At 38.6% G+C, this 16,556-nt stretch overlaps 1 protein-coding gene across 1 annotated transcript; it reads right to left on the reverse strand.

The window, feature by feature from the left end:
• Nucleotides 1-1,753: 1,753 nt before the first annotated feature.
• On the reverse strand, nucleotides 1,754-15,899 carry LOC138848121 (zinc finger protein 300-like). The gene is made up of 2 exons (XM_070067734.1): nucleotides 15,789-15,899; nucleotides 1,754-4,261 (listed from the first exon to the last, which is right to left on the reverse strand). The coding sequence occupies exons 1-2, from the start codon at nucleotides 15,897-15,899 to the stop codon at nucleotides 3,332-3,334; spliced, it is 1,041 nt and encodes a 346-aa protein (XP_069923835.1). The 3' UTR covers nucleotides 1,754-3,331.
• Between the last annotated feature and the right edge of the window lie 657 nt (nucleotides 15,900-16,556).

Raw genomic sequence — 16,556 nt, forward strand, 5'->3', positions numbered from 1 at the left:
ATTTTAGATTTAAGTACAGTAATTTGGTGCTTTTATTGCTGTGATTTTTTAAAGAATATACTCCTTTTATAGGCCACTTATGAGGTGTATAATGTATAATTAATCTCTTCAGTTCTATGGGTTGTCATTTTATTTTCTTAATGGAGTTCTTTGAAGAATAGGTTTTAATTGCAATAAAGTCCATTTTGCTATTTTTTCTTTTGACATTTGTGCTTTTGGTGTCAAAGCTAAACACACACACACACAGATTTATTCTTATGTTTTCTGCTAAAAAAGTTCTTTAGTACTAACCTTTAAATTTAGCAATTGGATCCACTTTGAGATATTGTTTGAGGTAGGAGCCAAATTTCATCTTTTTGCATGTGGATACAATGTTATTTTCCCATTGAATTATCTTGCAGGACAGCCAGCATTCAATTAACCATAAATGTAACAGTTTGTTTCTGCAATCCCATTCATTCATCTGTCTGTCCTTATGCTAGACCAGAATCTGATTACCACAGCTTTGTGATAAGCTTTGAAATTGGGACCACATTGTTAAGAACTACTTAAATTTGAATGAAATACAGTTTATTTTTAAATATTTATTTTCAATCCTGCAACAATGATGAATTGTTAGATCTAATCTTATGTGTGTGTGTGTGTGTGTGTATTCTTTACAAATTCTATACAAAAACTAGTTTTCCATCTTCTTTTTCTCCCAATCTGAATGCATTTTTCTTGTTAAAATTCCCTGGCTAGAAGTTCTAGTACAATTTAAAATACTAGTATTTGAGAGTAGATATCCTCATGTTTTTCCTGATCTTCCCGAAAAGCAGTCTTTCTCCACAAAAGATGATATTAGCTGCGTGGTTTTCATAAAGGCTTTTAATCAGGTTGAGCACTTTTCTGGGTACTTCTAGCTAGTTGAGTGATTTTATCATGAAAGGATGCTGAATTTTATCATTTATTCTACATCTATAATAATCAGGTAACTTTGTCCTTGATTCAGCTAATTTGATATATTATATTAATGGATTTTCAGATGTCAAACCAAACTTATTCCTGACATGAATCCTATTTTGTCATAATATGTTTAAATTATTATTTTAATATTGCTGATTTGGTTTGATGGTATTTTATTGAAGACTTTCTCATCTATATTTAATAAAGACTACCAGTTAGGAGTATATTTTGATGTTTTTGTCTAGCTTTGGTAAAAGGGCAACACTGCCTTATAGAGTAAGTGGGGAGTGTTCCCTCCTCAGGTATTCTTGGAAGTGTTTGTGATGTTTTGATGTTACTGTTCTTTAAACATTTGCTACAATTTCTCAGTGAAGCTTTCTTGGCCTGGGCTGGTAGGAAGTTTGCTAACTCAATTTCTTTACTTGTTACACAATCTATTCAGATTTTTACTTCTTCTTCATTAAGTTTTGGAATTTGCATGATTTTAATTATTTAAATTGACTGAGACTTACTTAATAACCAATTTTATAACAGGACTATTTTAGAGAATATTCCATGAACCTTTCAGAAGTCTGTATTCTGCTGGTGTTTGAAGGATTTTTTTTAATTTTTTTTAACTTTTATTTAATGAATATAAATTTCCAAAGTACAGCTTATGGATTACAATGGCTCCCCCCCATAATTTCCCTCCCACCCGCAACCCTCCCATCTCCCACTCCCTCTCCCCTTCCATTCACATCAAGATTCATTTTCAATTCTCTTATTCCTATATTTCTTTTTTTTTGGTTCTCATTTTGGATTTATTGAACTTGAGGTACCATTTGGAAATCTACAAAGAAGAATTCAACAGAAAGTTGAAAGTATCCAGAGCTTGGAAAGATGCCCAAGCTAGAAAGAAACAGGAATGTAAAACAACATATGGCCAAATCAGTCATGGTGAATTAGGGGGTGGAATGAATGAGAAACTACATATAGCATTAGGATGGGTCATACAATGAAGGTCATTGAGGAGTCCATGAAAGAAGCATAACACCAGTTAGTTCTTGGTAGAAACTAATGAAGAATTGCCAAGAGAAAATCATGGACAGTAGTTGCAAAAATGGCAAAAAGATTTTAAAATGGGACAAACATGTAGCATAGTAGATAAGATGCTAGTTAAGCTGCCCTAGTTCCACATCAGAGAGGTTTTGTTTGATTCCCTATTCCGGCTCCTCATTACACCTTCCTGATCATGTAGACCATTGTAGTCTAGCAGAGTGTACCCCTAATTTGGGTGACTTGGGCCAGTATCCATCAAATTCTAGCTGCTCTGGGCATTTGGGGAGTGAAAGAGTAGATGAGAACTCTGTATATGCCTGTCTCTCTCACTTGGTCAATCTGTCTCTCTAGCTCTCAAATATGTAAAAAATTAAAAATACATTCAAGTACAAAGGGTAGAAAGTAGTCTTTAAATCTGACTAGAAATTAGTTATTGGTAAATTTCTTAAATGCTAAAGTGAGTCTATATTGAGTTGGTTAAAGAAAAAAAGAAATGCAAATATTCTCTTGAAAATATAGCTTGAACAGTTGGCAGTATAACTTGCACATATGGAAATATATGGAGATTTATTTAAGGATCTGCAGTACAGTCTCCATGCATTCTCAGTTCTATCCATCAAACAAGCATTTCTCTAAATAATTATCGGCAATAATCTGGTGTGAGTTTTCAAACCACAGTATAATTATCAAAACTAAATAGAAGTAAAGTTAGTGAAAATACAAAATGTTCTTTCTATATTTGAATGTATTCATTCATAGCACATTTATTTCAAATATGAACTTACTAAACCACACATTAATAAAAAAGTTAGAATTGTCCATGAGTTCTGCTGTATCCTATCTGCTTTCCAGGAAGATGGGCTGTCTGCAAAGAAAATATAGGGATCATCCTCCTTGTTTAGTTATGGATGGCTGCAGTGCAGGAAATGTAATCTTATGCTCCCTTGATTCACCAGCTCAGGTTCATGAGAAGGACTTTCTAGGCTGCCAAAAGATATTGCAAACTTTTAACAATAAAACAAAAAGAAAATACCAAAATGTGCAATACAGAAATGTCAGATAAATTTCAAAGGATTTCCAACTAGATTCACAGGTGACTTCTCATTAGAATCTCTATGGTCTATGAGAGAATGGAGAGACATAGTGTGAGTCTTAAGAGAAAAAAAATCCGTCCACTGAGAATACTATACCCTGCAAAGTACTCATTTATGTTGAATGTGAAGTAAAGACCTATCAAACAAAAAGAAACTGAATTTGTCAACACTCACCCAGCCTTACAAAAGCTGTCAGGTGTTATGAGTTGTGATTTACAGCAAAAAGCTTTTCTGTAGTCATAACATTCATGAGGTTATTCTCCTGTGTGAATTCTCTGATGGATTTTGAGTTGTGATTTATAGCTGAAGGCTTTTCCACAGTCATTACATTCATAAGGCTTCTCCCCTGTGTGAATTCTCTGATGTATTATGAGATGTGACTTCTTGCCAAATGTTTTCCCACAATCATTACATTCATAAGGCTTCTCCTCTGTGTGAATTCTCTGATGGATTATAAGTTGTGACTTATAGCTGAAGGGATTTCCACAGTCATTACATTTATAAGGCCTGTCCCCTCTATGAATTCTTTGATGGGTTATGAGTTGTGACTTAGAGCCAAATGCTTTTCCACAGTCATTACTTTCATAAGGTTTCTCACCTGTATGAATTCTCTGATGCATTATGAGATGTGACTTCTGGCCAAAGGCTTTCCCACAATTTTGGCATTCATAAGGTCTCTCCCCTGTGTGAATTCTCTGATGGATTAAAAGTTGTGACCTATAGCGAAAGGCTTTTCCACAGTCATTACATTCATAAGGTCTCTCCTCTGTGTGAATTCTCTGGTGAATTTTGAGTTGTGACTTATAGCTGAAGGCTTTTCCACAGTCATTACATTGATAAGGTTTCTCCCCTGTGTGAATTCTCTGATGTCTTCTGAGGTCTGACATTTGGACAAAGGCTTTTCTACAGTCTTTACATTCATAAGGTCTCTCCCCTGTCTGAATTTTCTGATGGATTATGAGTTGTGACTTATAGCTGAAGGCTTTGCCACAGTTATTACATTCATAAGGTTTCTTTCCTGTGTGAATTCTCTGTTGCATCATGAAATGTGACTTCTTGCCAGAGGCTTTTCCATAGTCTTTACATTCATTAGGTTTGTCCTCTGTGTGAATTTCCTGATGTCTAATGACATCTAACTTCTGGTAGGTGGCTTTTCCACATTCATTACACGCATGGGAGTTTTCCTATGTGGAAGTACTGTGAATGATGGTATGGCAGGACTTAAACCTGAAGGATTTTCCACGAGGCTTACATGCATAGGGTTTTTTCTGTATATGTTGTCTCTGATTTATTGCAAGATTTGATTTGTAAATAAGAGGTTCCACATATCCCATATCTTCATAGAGTTCCTCTCCTGTGTTGATTTGTTGATGCTTACTGAGGTTAGTATTTTTATGAAGAGTCTTTTCTATTTGAGTTGTCTTTCCAACAGTGACAGTTGACTTATTACAGGAATCTCCCATATGGACCGTGCCAAATCTAAAGAATATCTTCTTCTTTTTGAAGTCTTTCCCTTGTGCACTATGTTCAAATGAAGGCTTCACAGTCTGAATCTTGTGATACTCACTAAGAGGCTCACAGCACTGGGCAGAGTTCTCAGGTACCTTAGCAGCATCAAATTTCTCTCCAGCTTACAGCTCATCATGCCCACAGTGGGGAAACACATTGTGACACACGTTGCATTCCTCAGGTTTCATTGATGAATAATTTCTTTTTTTGTTAATCAGCTTTGAAACATGACTTGAACTTAAATTAAGTCTTTTTATTGACATAACTCTTTTGGGAGTTGATGTCTTGTTATTTGTAATAACATTCTGCTTAAAAATGTTTTCTTGAATTTCCTGGTTGGTTCTAATGATGTCATCACTTTTCATGGCAACTGGAAGGTTCTGATTTAGGAATTCGCTCACCATCCATGGCTCTGCTCCTTGCTCCAACTTAAAGATCAAGTCGGGTTTGGTAATGCAGTGTCCCAAGAAGAGCAGGCTGCTGTAGGTCTCCAGCATCACATCCCTGTACAGGATTTTCTGAGCTTTGTTCATGTTCTGCCATTCCTCCCAGGTAAAGTAAACAGCCAGGTCTTCAAATGCTATCATCACCGTGGAATGTCCAGGGAGCACGTCCTCTTTCTTCCAGGCACATGAGGAGCAAAGCAGAGTGTGGGGCAGAGAAAGTTCCCAGCACGTGGGACCCACAGGCAGCAAATGAAGAGGCACAGCAGCAGTGGGTGGGAGGCTCTGGGTGTGTCTCTTATTCCTATATTTCAAAAGTGCTTCACATTATTCATATTTAATGTATTATTTCATGTTTATTTACATTGTATTGGTCCTCTTTGCAATAATAGGCTAAAAGATTCACATCAGATACTGTGCATTCATAATTTCATGCTACATTCAAATATTTCCATTAATGGGTTAAAAGGGTTTTTTTTAGATTTACCCATTTGAAAGGCAGAAAGAAAGAATGAGAGAAAAAGAAAGAGCATGCTCCCCTCCCCTTGTTCACTCCTCAAATGTCTGCAGTGGCTGGGAGGCCAAAACCTGGAGCCAAGAACTCAATCCAGATCTCTCAGTGGGTGGCAGGAATTCATCCTCCAGAATCTGCATTAGCAGGAGGCTGGAATGAAGAGCTAGAGCTGGGAATTAAAGTGAGTTACTCCTACATGGGATACAGGTAAGTTTTTTTAAGATTTGTTTATTTTTTGAAAGGCAGAGTTATAGAAGGAGAGAGAATGGCCAGAGCAGGGCTGATCTGAATCCAGAAGCCAGGAACTTTTTCTGGGTCTCGAATGTGGGTGGGTGACCCATGGACTTGGGCTATCCTCCACTGCTTTCCTGGGCACATTATCATGTAGCTGGATGGAAGTGGAGCAGCTAGGACTCAAAATAATGCCCATATAGGAGGCTGGTGCTGCAGGTGGTGGCTTTACCTACTACACTGCAGCAGTGACCCTGGATACAGGCATTTTAACCAGCATCTTAACTGCCAAGGCAAATGCTCACTCTAGGAAGTTAGTTTTTGAAAGCTTTATGTATTGCAAATACCCTTAGCAAATTATTATATAGGTTGCATTTTCTTCCATCTAAGATAAAGCAATGCAGGTTATTGTTATCAAAAAATTATTATTCAGTTTACTTGAATGGATTAGATTCAGGAAATAAGAAAGTTCAAGGTGCTATGATAAGTGCAAAAATTTGGAGCATTTCCATAGTCACAGTAGGTATGGGAGAAAGCGTGTGGATGGTGGCAGGCTGTCAGCAAAATCTTTCTAGTAGAGGTGATATGAATGTTACTTTGCAGTAGGACTAAAAGTCAATTAAGTAAGACCTGGGGTGTAAAAGCGGGAATCAGGAGAATTAGGTTTTCCTGGAAGAGCAAATGGCATGAAAAAATAAAACAGCATGGTCTGCTTTGAGCACTAAGTGTTGTGTTGTATTGATGCAATAGAAAATAGTGCAACTGCAATGTGTTTTAAGCTGCCTCTTACATATCACTTTTTTTTTTGACAGGCAGATTTAGACAGTGAGAGAGACAGAGACAGAGAGAAAGGTCTTCCTTTTTCCATTGGTTCACCCCCCAAGTGGCCACTACGGCTGGTGCATTGTGGCAAGCACACTGTGCTGATCTGAAGCCAGGAGCTAGGTGTTTCCTCCTGGTCTCCCATGCGGGTGCAGGGCCCAAGGACCTGGGCCATCCCCCACTGCACTTCCAGGCCACAGCAGAGAGCTGGACTGGAAGAGAAGCAACTGGGATAGAATCTGGCACCCCAACCAGAACTAGAACCTGGGGTGCCAGCACTGCAGGTGGAGGATTAGCCTAGTGAGCCATGGCACTGCACATATCACTATTAAAACTACTAGCAGGGTTGGTATTATGGCACAGCAGTGTAAGCCTTTGCCTGCAGTTCCAGCATCCCATGTGAGTGCCGGTCCCTGTCCTGGCTGTTCCTCTTCACATGCAGTTCTCTGCCTTGGCCTGGGAAAGCAGGAGAAGATGGCCCAAGTGCATGGGCCCCTTCACCCATGTTGGAGACCTGGAAGAACATCCTGGCTCCTGGCTTTGAACTGCCTCAGCTCTAGACATTGCAGCCATTTAGGGGGTGAACCAGTGGTTGGAAGACCATTCTCTCTATCTCTGTCTCTCTCTCTGTAACTCTACTTCTCAAATAAATAAATAAATTTTTGAAAATAAATAAATAAAATCATTAAAAAATACCAGCATGGCTGATATCATATATAAGGTAATGAGTAGCAAAAGATAAAAGTCAACATATTGTTTTACATTTCATGGAATAATTTCAGTTACCCTTACATTCTGAAAAGCAATGTAAATTGAAAACTTGAACATTCTATTAACAGCCATAGCCCTAACAAGCATTTTACTACTGAGAATTAATGCAATTTACTTTGTAGTTTTATATGCTTAAGTTGAAATGTTCATTTGCAATCACTGAAAAGTTTAGAGCACTGACAAACCTATACCATTCTGCACTGTTTTCTTAGAATGACTGCATATGCTTCTACAAGTTTGTGTCATACAATAATTCTTTTTTAATGACACTTAATGAAAAGTGAATATAAGAAAACTCTTAGCTTACTTCTAATTTCACTTTTTAAAAAACCACCAGAATATATGTAAAATTCCTATTACATGTTTATAAAGAGTATTCATAGATTGTTACCTCAGTTCCTTATTTTTTCTTCTATAGTTTCACCTACTTCTCTGTGGAAGACAGACTTTCAATTATCTATCACAATGTTTTTATTTATGTGTCCTGTATTCCACAATATTTCAAAAATTCCCTTTCTCACCCACCTTAAGAATAAGATAGTTCATATGAAGAGAAGTAGCTCATGTTGGTAATCCCTTTATGCAGACTTAATTCTTTTTGCTCATTCAAATAATCTTGGGCAAAGGTTTATGAACTAGAGTCACACTGAGAAAAGGTCCTCTCAGGCCTGTGAATATCCACTGCCATGGCTGTACTGGCTCTCCCCATCTGTTGGTTTCAATCCAATACATTCAATATGGCACTGATTCAGAGAGTAGGAGTGAATACTGTGTATTAGGATAGTAGCTCCATCATTGGCCACTTTTATAATTTGAATACAGTATATCATGACTACTGGGGACTAAGAAAATACAATCAAATAAGAATACATAAATACAATTAGTTTTATTGAGATGTTAAATCCATTATTTTACTACTCTCCCTGCTTTTCACTTCAATGTTCCATTTCTAAAGTGCCAAAGTATAAACACTATATTTCTTAATTTTTAGAATTATCTAGAACAAATGGCTGCTTCTTTAACTTTTATTTAATAAATATAAATTTCCAAAGTGCAGCTTATGGATTACAATGGCTTCCCCCCATAACTTCTCTCCCATCCGCAACCCTTTCATCTCCTGCTCCCTCTCTCATTCCATTTACATCAAGATTCATTTTCAATTCTCTTTATATAGAGAAGACCAATTTAGCATATATTAAGTAAAGCTTTCAAAAGTTTGCACCCACACGGAAACACAAAGTGTAAAACACTGTTTGAGTATTAGTTATAGCATTCACTCAAATTGTACAACACATTAAGGACAGAGATCCTACATGAAGAGTAAGTGCACAGTGACTCCTTTTGTTAACTTAACAATTTGACACTCTTGTTTATGGTGTCAGTAATCACCCTAGGCTCTTGTCATGAGATTCCAAGGCTATGGAAGCCTTTTGAGTTTGCTGACTCTGATCTTATTTAGACAAGGCCATAGTCAAAGTGGAAGTTCTCTCCTCCCTTCAGAGAAACGTTCCTCCTCCTTTGCTAACCTGTTCTTTCCACTGGGATCTCACTTGCACAGATCTTTCATTTAGGTGTTTTTTTTTTGTTTTTTTTGTTTTTTTTTGCCAGAGTGACTTGGCTCTCCATACCCAAAATACTCTCATGGGCTCTTCAGCCAGATCCAAATGCCTTAAGGGCTGATTCTGAGGCCAGAGTGCTGTTTAGGACATCAGTCACTCTATGAGTCTGCTGTGTATCTCGCTTCCCATGTTGGATCATTCTATCCCTTTTTGATTCTATCAGCTAGTATTAGCAGACACTAGTCTTGTTTATGTGATCCCTTTGACTCTTAGTCCTATCATTATGATCAATTGTGAACAGAAATTGATCACTTGGATTAGTGAGATGGCATTGGTACATGCCACCTTGATGGGATTGAATTGGAATCCCCTGGCACATTTCTAACTCTACCATTTGGGGCAAGTCAGCTTAAGCATGTCCCAAATTGTACATCTTCTCCCTCTCTTTTTCCCACTCTTATATTTAACAGAGATCACTTTTCAGTTAAATTTCAACAGCTAAGAATAATTGTGTGTTAATTACAGAGATCAACCGATAGATTTAAGTAGAACATAAAAATACTAAAAGGGATAAATTATAAGTTGCTCCCCGACAGTCAGGACAAGGGCTGATCAAGTCACTGTTTCTCAAAGTGTCCATTTCACTTCAACAGGCTTCCTTTTAGGTGCTCAGTTAGTTGTCACCAATAAGGGAGAACATATGATATTTCTCCCTTTGAGACTGGCTTATTTCACTCAGCATGATGTTTTCCAGATTCCTCCATTTTGTTGCAAATGACAAGATTTCATTGTTTTTACTGCTGTATAGTATTCTATAGAGTGCATGTCCCATAATTTCGATTTTTTAATTAAGTATTTATTTATTTATTTATTTATTAACTTTTATTTAATGAATATAAATTTCCAAAGTACAGCTTATGGATTACAATGGCTTCCCCCACCCAGTGACTTCACTCCGACCCGCAACCCTCCCCTTTCCTGCTCTCTCTCCCCTTCCATTCATATCAAGATTCATTTTCAATTCTCTTTATATACAGAAGATCAGTTTAGTACACATTAAGTAGAGATTTCAACAGTTTGCACCCACATAGAAACACAAAGTGAAAAATACTGTTTGAGTACTGGTTATAGCATTAAATCACAATGTACAGCACATTAAGGACAGAGATCCTACATGAGGAGTAAGTGCACAGTGACTCCTGTTGTTGACTTAACAAATTGACACTCTTGTTTATGGCGTCAGAAATCTCCCTAGGCTCTTGTCATGAGTTTCCAAGGCTATGGAAGCCTTTTGAGTTCACTGACTCTTATTTAGACAAGGCCATAGTCAAAGTGGAAGTTCTCTCCTCCCTTCAGAGAAAGGTACCTCCTTCTTTGAAGACATGTTTTTCCCACTGAGATCTCACTCACAGAGATCTTTCATTTATGTCTTTTTTTTTTTTTTTTTTTTGCCAGAGTGTCTTGGCTTTCCATGCCTGAAATACTCTCATGGGCTTTTTAGCCAGATCTGAATGCCTTAAGGGCTGATTCTGAGACCAGAGTGCTGATTAGGACATCCAACATTCTATGAGTCTGCTGTGTATCTCACTTCCCATGTTGAATCATTCTCTCCCTTTTTTTATTCTATTGGATAGTATTAGAAGACACTAGTCTTGTTTGTGTGATCCCTTTGACTCTTAGTCCTTTCATTATGATCAATTGTGAACAGAAATTGATCACTTGGATTAGTGAGATGGCATTGGTACATACCACCTTGATGGGATTGATTTGAAATCCCCTGGTATGTTTCTAACTCTACCGTTTGGGGCAAGTCAGCTTGAGCATGTCCCAAATTGTACATCTCTTCCCTCTCTTATTCCCACTCTTATATTTAACAGGATCACTTTTCAGTTAAATTTCAGCACCTAAGGATAACTGTGTATTAATCACAGAATTAAACCAATAGTATTAAGTAGAATAGACAAAGAAAAAATACTAAGAGGGATAACATATTAAGTTGTTCATCAACAGTCAGGGCTATGGCTGATCACGTCACCGTTGCTCATAGTGTCCATTTCACTTCAACAGTTTTCCTTTTTGGTGCTCAGTCAGTTGTCACCGATCAGGGAGAACATATTGTCGCTCGCTCCACAGGCTCTCAGAGGAGCGGCAATGGATTTGCTGTTGTTTCTTTCCCCGGTCCTCCCCGGATTAGCTGCCGCCCCCCTGCCAATGCAGAGGGGTAGCACCCCCGCCGCTTCCCCCGCTTCCGCGGAGGAGCAGCACACCACCGGCCAGCTCCCTCAGGGGTTCCTCAGGTGTTCCCCCTGCATGTTGTCTCTCCTCCTTTATAGTCCTTTCTGCCAAACTGTGCTCTGCTGGCATTCATGCAGTCCACGTGCTGAGCAAGCTGTTCTCCTCCAATCAGAGGTTGGATCGGGAATCAGCTAATTGGTAAGGCAGCTGTGTAGGATTTGTTTACTCTCTCTCAGCACCATATGGTGGGAGATCAGGAGCATTGAGTTAGTCTTAGCAGTTCCAGTAGTTTAGTCTAGTCTTGGTAATCTCAGTATTTGTCCTCAGTATTATTTGTCCACAGTTTTAGTACTTATTTGTCTCTCGGGCGACAGGCCCTGCCATGTTATGGGAGACGGGGCCTGCTCCCCACTGGGCCCTGCTCCCCACACATATAATATTTGTCCCTTTGGGACTGGCTTATTTCACTCAGCATGATGTGTTTCAGATTCCTCCATTTTGTTGCAAATGACTGGATTTCATTGTTTTTTACTGCGGTATGGTATTCTAAAGAGTACATATCCCATAATTTCTTTATCCAGTCTACTGTTGATGGGCACTTAGGTTGGTTCCAGGTCTTGGCTATTGTGAATTTTGCTGCAATAAACATTAGGGTGCAGACCGCTTTTTTGTTTGCCAATTTTATTTCCTTTGGGTAAATTCCAAGGAGTGGGATGGCTGGGTAGAACGGTAGGGTTATATTCAGGTTTCTGAGGAATCTCCAGACTGGCTTCCATAGTGGCTTTACCAGTTTGCATTCCCACCAACAGTGGGTTAGTGTCTCTTTTTCCCCACATCCTCGCCAGCATCTGTTGTTGGTAGATTTCTGTATGTGAGCCATTCTAACCGGGGTGAGGTGAAACCTCATTGTGGTTTTGGTTTTCATTTCCCTGATAGCTAGTGATCTTGAACATTTTTTCATGTGTCTGTTGGCCATTTGGATTTCCTCTTTTGAAAAATGTCTATTGAGGTCCTTGGCCCATCTCTTAAGTGGGTTGTTTGTTTTGATGTTGTGGAGTTTCTTGATCTCTTTGTAGATTCTGGTTATTAACCCTTTATCTGTTGCATAGTTTGCGAATATTTTTTCCGATTCTGTCAGTTGTCTCTTCACTCTCCTGACTGTTTCTTTTGCAGTACAGAAACTTCTCAATCTGATGCAATCCCAATAGTGGATTTTGGCTTTGACTGCCTGTGCCTCCAGAGTCTTTTCCAGAAACTCCAAGCCTGTTACAATATCTTGAAGGGTTTCTCCAATGTTCTCTAATAACTTGATGGTGTCAGGTCGTAGATTTAGGTCTTTAATCCATGTTGAGTGGATTTTTGTGTAAGGTGAAAGGTGGGGGTCTTGCTTCATGCTTCTGCACATGGAAATCCAGTTTTCCCAGCACCATTTCTTGAATAGACTGTCCTTGCTCCAGGAATTGGTTTTAGATCCTTCATCAAATATAAGTTGGCTGTAGATGTTTGGGTTGTTTTCTGGTGTTTCAATTCTGTTCCATTGGCCTATCCATCTGTTTCTGTACCAGTACTATGCTGTTTTGATTGCAACTGCCCTGTAGTATGTCCTGAAATCTGGTATTGTGATGCCTCCAGCTTTGTTTTTGTTGTACAAGATTGCTTTAGCTATTTGAGGTCTCTTGTGTCTCCATATGAATTTCAGCATCATTTTTTCTAGATCAGAGAAGAATGTCTTTGGTATCTTGATTGGTATTGCATTGAATCTATAAATTGCTTTTGGGAGAATGGACATTTTGATGACGTTGATTCTTCCAATCCATGAGCATGGAAGATTTTTCCATTTTTTGATATCCTCTTCTATTTCTTTCTTTAAGGTTTTGTAATTCTCATCCGAGAAATCTTCAACGTCCTTGGTTAAATTTATTCCAAGGTATTTGATTGTTTTTGTAGCTATTGTGAATGGGATTGATCTTAGCAGTTCTTTCTCAGCCGTGGCATTGCTTGTGTATACAAAGGCTGTTCATTTTTGTGCACTGATTTTATGTCCTGCTGCTTTACCAAACTCCTCTATGAGTTCCAGTAGTCTCTCAGTAGAGTTCTTTGGATCCTCTAAGTAAAGAATCATATCATCTGCAAAGAGGGATAGTTTGACTTCTTCCTTCTCAATTTGTATCCCTTTAATTTCTTTTTCTTGTCTGATGGCTCTGGCTAAAACTTCCAGAACTATGTTAAATAGCAGTGGTGAGACTGGGCATCCCTGCCTGGTGCCAGATCTCAGTGGAAATGCTTCCAACTTTTCCCCATTCAATAGGATGCTGGCCATGGGTTTTTCATAAATTGCTTTGATTATATTGAGGAATGTTCCTTCTATACCCAATTTGCTTAGAGTTTTCATCATAAATGGGTGTTGAATTTTATCAAATGCTTTCTCTGCATCAATTGAGATAATCATATGGTTTTTCTTCTGCAGTCTGTTAATGTGGTGTATCACATTGATTGATTTGCGAATGTTGAACCATCCCTGAATACCAGGGATAAATCCCACTTGGTCTGGGTGGATGATTTTTCTGATGTGCTGTTGTATTCTATTGGCCAGAATTTTATTTAGGATTTTTGTGTCTATGTTCATCAGGGATATTGGTCTGTAATTTTCTTTCAGTGCTGCATCTTTCTCTGGTTTAGGAATTAAGGTGATGCTGGATTCATAGAAAGAATTTGGGAGGATTCCATCTTTTTTGATTCTTCTGAATTGTTTGAGAAGAAATGGAATTAGTTCTCCTTTAAATGTCTGGAAGAATTCAGCAATGAATCCATCCAGTCCTGGGCTTTTCTTTGTTGGGAGGGCCTTTATTATTGTTTCAATTTCTGTCTCAGTTATGGGTCTATTTAGGTTTTCTATGTCTTCATGATTAAATTTATGTAGATAGCATATGTCCAGGAATCTATCCATTTCTGATAGATTTTCCTGTTTGCTGGCACACAACTCTTTGTATTAATTTCTGATGATTCTTTTTATTTCTGTGGTGTCTGTTGTTACATTTCCTTTTTCATCTCTGATTTTATTGATTTGGGTCTTTTCTCTTCTTTTTTTATTTAGTTGGGCCAATGGGGTGTCGATTTTGTTTTTTGTTTTTTTTTTTTTTCAAAAAAGCAGCTCTTCACTTGGCTGATTTTTTGTAATGTTTTTTTTGATTCAATCCTGTTGATTCCTTCTCTGATTTTAATTATTTCTCTTCTCCTACTAGATTTGGGTCTGGTTTGCTGCAGTTTTTTCTAGGTCCTTGAGATGTGCTGAAATCTCATTTATTTGGTACCTTTCCAATTTCTTGATATAAACACTTATTGCTATAAACTTGCCTCTCAATACTGCTTTTGCCATATCCCATAAGTTTTGATATGTTGTGTTGTTATCCTCATTTACTTCCAGAAAGTGTTTGATTTCTCTTTTGACTTCTTGTATGACCCAATGTTCATTCAGTAGCATGTTGTTCAGTCTCCATGTGTATGTATACTCTCTAGGGTTTCCTGAGTTGCTAATTTCCAGCTTCATTCTGCTGTGGTCTGAGAAGCTGCATGGTATGATTCTAATTCTTTTGAATTTGTTGAGAGTTGCTTTATGGCCTAGTATGTGATCAATCCTAGAGAAGGTTTCATGCACTGCTGAGAAGAATGTAAAGTCTTTAGATGTAGGATTGAAACTTCTGTAGATATCTGTTAGATCCATTTGGGCAATAGTGTCGATTAAATCTGCTGTTTCCTTGTTGATCTTCTGTCCGAATGATCTATTACTGAGAGTGGCATATTGAAGTCCCCCAGTACTATTGTACTGGAATCTAAGTCTCCCTTTAAGTCCCTTAACATATCTTTTAAATAGACTGGTGCCCTGTATTTAGGTGCATATACATTTATAATAGTTACATCTTCCTGTTGAATTGTTCCCTTAATCATTATATAGTGCCCCTCTTTGTCTCTTTTTGTGTTAAAGTTTATTTTGTCTGATATTAATATGGCTACACCTGCTTTTTTTGGTTTCTGTTGGCATGGAATATCTTTTTCCAACCTTTCACTTTCAGTCTGCATGCATCTTTGTTAGAAAGATGTGTTTCTTGTAGGCAGCAAATAGTTGGGTTTTGTTCCTTAATCCATTCAGCCAGTCTGTACCTTTTAACTTTAGAGTACAATCCATTAACGTTCAATGTGACTATTGATATGTAGTGACTTTGCCCTGCCATTTTCCCAAAGATATTTTCTAGTATATGCTTTGAGCATCCTATGCTCCTTTACTGGTAGGTTTCCTTCCTTTACCTTCTTTCATATTGATGGCCATGTTTCTGTGTTTCTGAGTGTAGCACATCTTTAAGCATCTTTTGCAGGGCTGGACGAGTGGCAGCAAACTCTTCAATTTCTGTTTGCTATGAAAGGTCTTTATTTCACCTTCATTCACAAATGAGAGCTTAGCAGGATATAATATTCTGGGCTGGCAATTTTTTCTCTTAGCACCTGGGCTATGTCTTGCCATTCCCTCCTAGCCTGTAGTGTTTCTGATGAGAAGTCTGCTGTGAGTCTAATTGGAGATCCTCAACCTAAGTATTTCTACTGACTCTCCGGCTGCTCTCAGCTGCCTTCCTACCCTCCACCACTGTTGCTCATCTAATTCATCATTTTCCATGAACCATGGTGATGCCTTGGCAATGGCCCTAGTGAATGCGCATACCGTAGCCACCTTAATGGGCGTCCCCATGGTCTTTAACAAGTGGCTCAGCAGCAAGCGCAACTTAGTAGTGGATGGAGTGTTACCCATTACTGCTAAAGACAACTCCCACCTTGAATCTGGCGTTCATTCACAACTCCCGCCCTGTTACTGGTGTTCTACTCCCTGCCTATTAGGGGTCTCTTACAGCCTGCTTTGGCAGCTATATATTTTCTTTCTTCTGTCTTCACCAACAGTACCACAGTCTCTGTTCTTTCCTTTTATACTGACTGCATTCCTGTGTGTATGCACGCTTACCTTCGTTTCTGCCCTATTCCTGTGATTCATGAAGTGATCCAATTCACGGCACCACTCTTGTCGCTCCCTCGCCCGCAAAGGAATGATGCTACTCGCAGCTGATCAGTCTTCCGTAGACTTTTATAATGAGAGAGAAAATAGTGGGGACAGAGGTAGAGAGAAAGGAAGGAGGAAAAGAGAGAGAAAGAGAGAGAGAGAGAGAGAGAGAGCCTCCTTCCTCAGCATATGACTTATATACAAAATCCAACCAATCAGAAGTGGGCTAAAGTCCATGCACGGAGCACTCCAATCCTATGCCTGTTCACGCAGAATTCATGCACTCCTGGGCCAATCAAATGAGATGTCACGTGGTGGGCAGGCTCTTCGTGTGGTCCTCAGCACCATCTTGTT

This window comes from Oryctolagus cuniculus, unplaced genomic scaffold (assembly GCF_964237555.1).
Source record: "Oryctolagus cuniculus unplaced genomic scaffold, mOryCun1.1 SCAFFOLD_80, whole genome shotgun sequence".
In the NCBI taxonomy this organism is placed as follows: domain Eukaryota; kingdom Metazoa; phylum Chordata; class Mammalia; order Lagomorpha; family Leporidae; genus Oryctolagus; species Oryctolagus cuniculus.

Excerpts from the sequence above, each read along its gene's own strand:
- LOC138848121 (XM_070067734.1), bottom strand. The coding sequence starts at position 15,899 with ATGGGGACGCCCATTAAGGTGGCTACGGTATGCGCATTCACTAGGGCC. Across the intron at positions 4,262-15,788 it reads ATGAGCAACAGTGGTGGAGG|GAAAACTCCCATGCGTGTAA; the intron begins GTAGGAAGGCAG and ends ACTTCCACATAG.